Source organism: Syngnathus leptorhynchus, chromosome 3 (assembly GCF_054491065.1).
Source record: "Syngnathus leptorhynchus isolate UIUO chromosome 3, UIUO_Slep, whole genome shotgun sequence".
Lineage (NCBI taxonomy): Eukaryota > Metazoa > Chordata > Actinopteri > Syngnathiformes > Syngnathidae > Syngnathus > Syngnathus leptorhynchus.
Window position 1 is genome coordinate 13,149,930 of NC_141197.1, and position 6,389 is coordinate 13,156,318.

General features: G+C 41.4%; 1 protein-coding gene across 2 annotated transcripts in view; it reads right to left on the reverse strand.

Moving 5' to 3' along the window:
* spon1a (spondin 1a) overlaps window positions 1-5,734 on the reverse strand; it is a 38,313-nt gene extending 32,579 nt beyond the window's left edge. For both annotated transcript variants that reach the window (XM_085908366.1, XM_085908367.1), the window contains exons 1-3: window positions 5,503-5,734; window positions 4,314-4,420; window positions 411-544 (exon numbers count right to left, since the gene is read on the reverse strand). In XM_085908366.1, coding sequence (XP_085764492.1) covers window positions 411-544; window positions 4,314-4,420; window positions 5,503-5,734 — 473 coding nt within the window. The remainder of the gene's footprint in view (window positions 1-410; window positions 545-4,313; window positions 4,421-5,502) is intronic.
* Window positions 5,735-6,389: the final 655 nt, after the last annotated feature.

Genomic DNA, 6,389 nt, shown 5'->3' on the forward strand with positions numbered 1-6,389 from the left:
TTTAGCAAACGCTGCCTCGATATTTCCCCATGGTCGCGGATTAATAAAAGAATATCTGCCATGATCTGTCTTCAGATGAACAAGAATAACATTGTTTCTGAGTGGGCCCGGAAGGCACACAACAGAGACATTTATTGGTGTCAATCAAAGGTAAAAACCAATACAGGTTAATGAATATCTCTGGAGGACAAGTGGGAAAAAAAATGACATTCTCCTTTTCACTCAGCTTAAATTGTAAAACGGAATTAATACCAGGTCTTCATATGTGCTCATTGCCGTGGTCAGCGCATCAGAGTTTCAATTTGAATGCAGCACAAGGTTGAACAACCAGAATATTCATATATAATAATATAATATTGTTCATTTGTTGTTTTTTTAAATAAAAATAAGATGAGACTTGATATACATACTTGAGGAATACACAGCCAGAGCCACTAGGTGGCGCGGTCCAGAACACCTGGATGCTCGTTCGTCGGCGAGGTGTCCCCTCTGTCACTGCAGGTGGGCAGTTCATCATATACTGTGTTTCCTCCTCATCAATTATCTGTAGAATCAATAGAAATGTAGTATATTTGATGGAAATCATACTCAGACTTGCCCTTGAACACAATAGTTCCAACTACATGGTCATGTTCTTCAAAAGTCAAGCTTCCATGCTTATGCCAATGGTTGTGTGTGGGAATAATGAAGAGACAGAAATGTGATGTTTTATATTTTGACTGGCACGTTGTTCTAGTTGGCTACACTCAATCGAAATTAACTCCTAAACCCAAATGGATGTTACTGGTGAAAAAAAAAAATTTGAATTGCAAAGAGCAATACTGCGGTCCATCAGAAAATAACTTCCCACATTTTTAATCATCAATATTGACTCAGTGTCATTAAAAAAAAAGCCCAGTCTGATGCATGCACATGAACTGTGCCGTGTATTCATGATTCATAACACGTACTATACGGGCATAGAAAATTAAAAAAATGTGAAAGCCAATATCGACAACAGGTAAAATAGAAGACATTTCTTTTAGAAGAGGCAACATCAGGGCTCTAAAAGCAAGAACATCCCGCCGCCATGAAGCTGTCGGCAGGGAATTTTCAGTTTGTCAGTTCACAGTATGAATGATTCCGCCTGGAAAATGGATGGAGTTTAGTGTGGACGTGCGTGCGCGCGTGCGTGCATGAGGGATTGTGTGTCAGTGTTTGTTTACGTGTGCTCATAGGAAATACATATGCGAAGTGTGAGGACATACTCTTCAAACCACACTGGAGAGTATATTTTATGATGGTGAAAAGTGTGTTTGACTGTGTGTATGTGGACTGATCTATCTGAGTGTCTGCTTCTGGATGCGAATATTGTGGACTTGCAAGGACATATTTTTGAAACCACACTGAGAAGCATATTTTGAAGCACGAAGAACATGATGTCTGCAGGGCCTGATTTACTCAAGCAAATCCAGGATTGCCTCCAAGAATTGGCTGCAAAGTTCATTTTAGACGTTCTAGAACTTGTTTATGCAAACTGAATGAATTTGGACCATTGACGTCTACCCACTTCACGCTATGTTTGTAATTGTGTGTGGATGATGATCATGATGATGATGATGAGGAGGATGACGATGATGATGACATCCTTAAGAACACTGGACTGTGCACAGTATTAAGAAAGAGAGAGGACATTTTTTCAACAGTCTTCACCTTATTTGTGTGTGCGAGTGTGCATGGGTGGCCTGTCAGATTAAACCCCCTCAACATATCCATGGTTTATTAACAGAATCCTTCTGTGACCTGATATCAAGTCAGGGCACGTTAAAATCAGTGAAGCCTCATGGGTATCAATTAAACAATGTCTCCACTAAAAGAAACAACCAATTACTAAATAAAAGCTTTTGATGTGTGGTTTACGGACTCCTTCCTGTCAGATGTAACAAAAAAAGAGTGGAACAATTGGCACAGCTTGCATGTGGTAGATGTTTGGCTTTAAGAACATTATTTAAGTACATTCTATTATCCTATTGTGTACATTACTCCATGCTTCGTTAAAGCCTCATGAGTTTGACTTGTCTCAAACCCCAGTCTGCCCTTGTCTGCCCTCCGCCTGACAACCGCACCCCCACCAACATATTTCACGAGAAGTATTGTCCCGTGAGATACCGCCCACCGGTTTAACCACTCTAACATGCACATGCAGTGGCAGTTGAGGGTTGGATAAAAGTCTTTCTCATGAAGTCAGGAGCTGTCCTGAGACGATGACGCGATGGGGCGCGCTGAGATTTCCAATGAGCTGGGCGTCAAATAACATCTTGTGTCAAGGCTTTTGCTTATTCTCCCAGCCTGGACGCCTGCCCACCCATGTAAGAAAAGAAGAATGGAAGCATTAGATAAGTGTGCAGTTAGGCAAGATGTGTGTGCGGTTTACAAAAGCTATATAACACAAAAGATTTAGTGAGATGGTGACAGTAGAGGAATATACTGTTCTTTATATTTTGGCAGCATTTTATTTTTACCGCCTGGTCACATGACTTCAGGGATAAGACAGCAGTAAATCCTGCGTGGCATGTGGCATATCTCTGCATAAAGGTGGATTACACCCAATGCTGATCATTTCCATGTGAGAGGGAGGGCTACGCCACTGTGGGAGTCGTCACAGCCGACTTCAATTGTGCACTTCTCTCACAGAAGGCACATATGCAAAATTGGAACCGCCCCCTCCCCAAAAGCTATGCTGCCCAGCGGGATGATTTCTTTCATCAAATCTAGCAAATTTTATACCAATGATTTAGAAGGTTGTTCACATCTTTATGTATAAAATGTGTCACATTAAACCAGCTATTGACCATGCATCACCCACAAAGACATGGTCTGTGCAAACGTCAGATTAACATCAACTTTATGCCACCAAATTGCCACTCCACCATCTCCAAGACACTCCTTCTATAGCACTGACCCACCCAGAATGGCAAAAACCTCTTTGACAAATTGACATGAACAGTTGCAGCAAGCCTTGCGGTGATACGAACATCAGAATCCGCCGGCACATGCGCCAAGTCGCAGTTTCACCATCTCTGAAAATAGAACGCAATGTTTTTTGTACCCTTTGGCCCAACATATGTTCCTCTGTATCCATCAATGCGGAAACAACCTACAGTACAATGTTTTAGCATCCTCTAACATCAAGCGACTCCAGGCTGGGATGTAAAAGAAAAGAAAGAATCCCCGCAACGGGATGTGAGGAGTCTGCAGGGCAAAAATAGAATATTCTACTTTTTATGTCCTCAAAATTTAGTGGCTAAGTTCACAGCGAGTGCCACCGCAGAGTGGTGTAACTCTGGTCTATGCGGTTTGTGCACAGCAGATTGGGCTGCAGATTCAGTAAATAGAAAAAAAAAAATCTGAATATGTGGCTAAATCTGTCTTGTCTAGCAAAAACAAGGATTTCATCCCAGCACACAAACATGTGGTTGTCTCTAATTATGTTTTTTACCAAAATTACAAAGACACTCCATAATAGGCTACTTTGATTTGATCTTAAAGCAGTCCCATGTGTTCTATCTGTTCATATCCTTGAACACACTTTGGGTTCCACACCTTTACAATCGAATGGGTTTCTTTCAAATCTGCCTCTTCAAAGATCAGTTTTGATCGACACACGTGTGGAGGGAGAATTATATTTTGCTTACCACATTCACTATTGACCAACCCTAAGATTATTTAAGTGCAGTTTAACAACAATATAAACTACATCCGCAATACAAAACATTGTGAAATAATACTTTGCATACCAGTGGTCAATTACTACATTGATTTTCATCTAGCCCTTGCCTTTCATTAATGGTCACAAGTGTACCTAATGAAGCATACTGTTAGTGATATATGAATATCATTTTAAATGTCCACGTTGAAATTAATAATGAAGACGATGAAGGTGACTCAGGCGTACTCCATGATGATCATTTCTCAGACCATCAACCAGTAGTGCTGCTTGCACTGCATTTGAACCGCAAAGACTTATTTGGACTCCTTACCATAGTCAGGTGTGTGTAACAGCACCCTGCTGTCTCTGTCATCTCAACACTACCCTTCCTTCCTTCTTCTTCCTCAGGCTAGATAAAATGCTAATTGGCAATCTACACTCCACCAGTTTCTTTGAGTAAAACACACACAAGACTAGCTCCATATGTTGTTCACAGAGCCATACATTAAATAAAAGCAATATATATCAGAAGGGGACATTGACAGGAAAGATTCTGCTTGTTAGACGAGTTGGAAATGGTGATGTGACTATACTAATGAGAATTGTTCAGAATATTTTATCCTACCTGGAAATTTCCAATGTAGTCATCCTCCTTGTCTCCTGCTGCACCCTCCTTCAAGGCGATGAGGGTGAAACCTCTGAAGTAGGAGGGGTTGGTCGCAAACAGAGTCACTGGATGGAGGTGAATAGAATGAGAAAATAGAGATAAAGTTTGATCCAGATGCCACAGCCGTCAGAATATAATCTCACTGCGCTGTGTTGACATTCCGTTCTTTTCTTGAGGATGCATCATGCAAATGAGTTTCAGATTTGTAGATGTGCAAGATGTAGTTTTATTGAAATCAAAGTTTCGGTATATAATGTGAAGTGTGTCATGACTTTATCATAATAAACAGCAACACAATGGAACAAAAGAAGCAGCATGGCTCAACCCCGATGCGCTGTAAGCTTTGTGGAGCTTCAGTCGATATACTTAAAATTTCAAACAGGAATGTGAAAACTACATTGAGAAAAACAGGGAGGAGTAGCGTGAGAATCAAAATGAACAAGAACATTGTCAAAGTTAAAAGTTCAAAACCTGTCACAATCTGCTTAAGATGCTCTGTTTTAAAAATCATTGACACTGTCCGAAAAAAAAACCTATGAAAACACTAATTTTCTTTCCAGGTAAAATAGATAAATAATTGGGAAATATGGGCATACATTATAACAGGACTAATATGGAATTTAAAACTTCTAGAGAAAAGTCAAGTTGCTTCGAAGCACTCCTGGGCTGCCACACCTTTGGCCATTGTCACAATTTTGGGCTGTCTCTTCCCTCTTGCACAAAAAATACAGCGGAAGGAAGGAAGGAAGGAAGGAAGGAAGGAAGGAAGGAAGGAAGGAAGGAAGGAAGGAAGGAAGGAAGGAAGGAAGGAAGGAAGGAAGGAAGGAAGGAAGGAAGGAAGGAAGGAAGGAAGGAAGGAAGGAAGGAAGGAAGGAAAGAAGGAAAGAAGGAAAGAAGGAAAGAAGGAAAGAAAGTTCTTCAAAGGAAATCATGGTGACTAATTGAACCCTGATGTAGTTTTTTGCTCCTTGCATTTTTTAGTATTTACTTATTTTGCTTCTTAAATTCCATTTAATTGCCTTTTTGTGACACATTTTAATTTGCTTTATTATTTAATCTTACAGGTAATAAAAACACTTACGACCATAATACAAGCGTGCAAAACATAATAGTAGTGATGTTTTTAGAGGTGATGACCCACGCTAACCTCTGTAGGTGCTCCCTGGCTGGTAGCTCTCGGGGTCTCCCTCCACGCGAAGCCTAAACTCGCTGTTGTCGTCCCTCCTGGCGCTCTGAGCCCGCAAGATGCGGTGGCAATAGCCGTCCGATTTTGCGCCTGTGTCAGAGGGCTCCTCGGTGGACATGAACGCATTGCACGCCGCTATGGAGATCAGGCACAGCAGGAGCATGGCGCGTGAATGCAACCTGCGCGATACCATCCTAAAATCTTCAAGAACTTGCAGGGGGCGAAGGAGTGGAAAACAAACTTCCAAAAAAGACCCGTTTCTGCCCCCCAAAAAATGAAGCAAAGTGCTTTCTGCTAGGAGGCTGAATCCATTCGCTCTGTTGGGAGAAGGCAAGGACCGGACGGGTGCGACGATGTGCACTCTCCGAGGGAGACGCGCGCACTGGATGCGTCTGGCAAGAGTGGAAGGAGGATAGCAGGGGTCCGTGGAATGGCCGAGCGTGGAATGAATGTTGCGCGGCTGTCTCTGCGACCACAGCTCGTCCTGTTGACAAACCAACCGACAACGATAAACATTCCTATTTAGAAGGCAATGCGTTTGACATACGTGTGTCAGTCTGCCATGGCCACACGCAAGTGGGGCGCACAATTATATATCTATATCTATATCTATATCTATATATATATATATATATATATCTATATATATATATATATCTATATATATATATATATATATATATATATATATATATGCGTGTGTTCGTATTTACTATAAAGTTAAAAGTAAATAAATTAATCAATTACTATAACGACTCAGAATGAGGGGCACTGGTTAGCACATCCGCCTCAGTTCAGCCTCCCTGTGTGGAGTTTGCATGTTCTCCCCGTGCCTGTTTCGTGCCTGT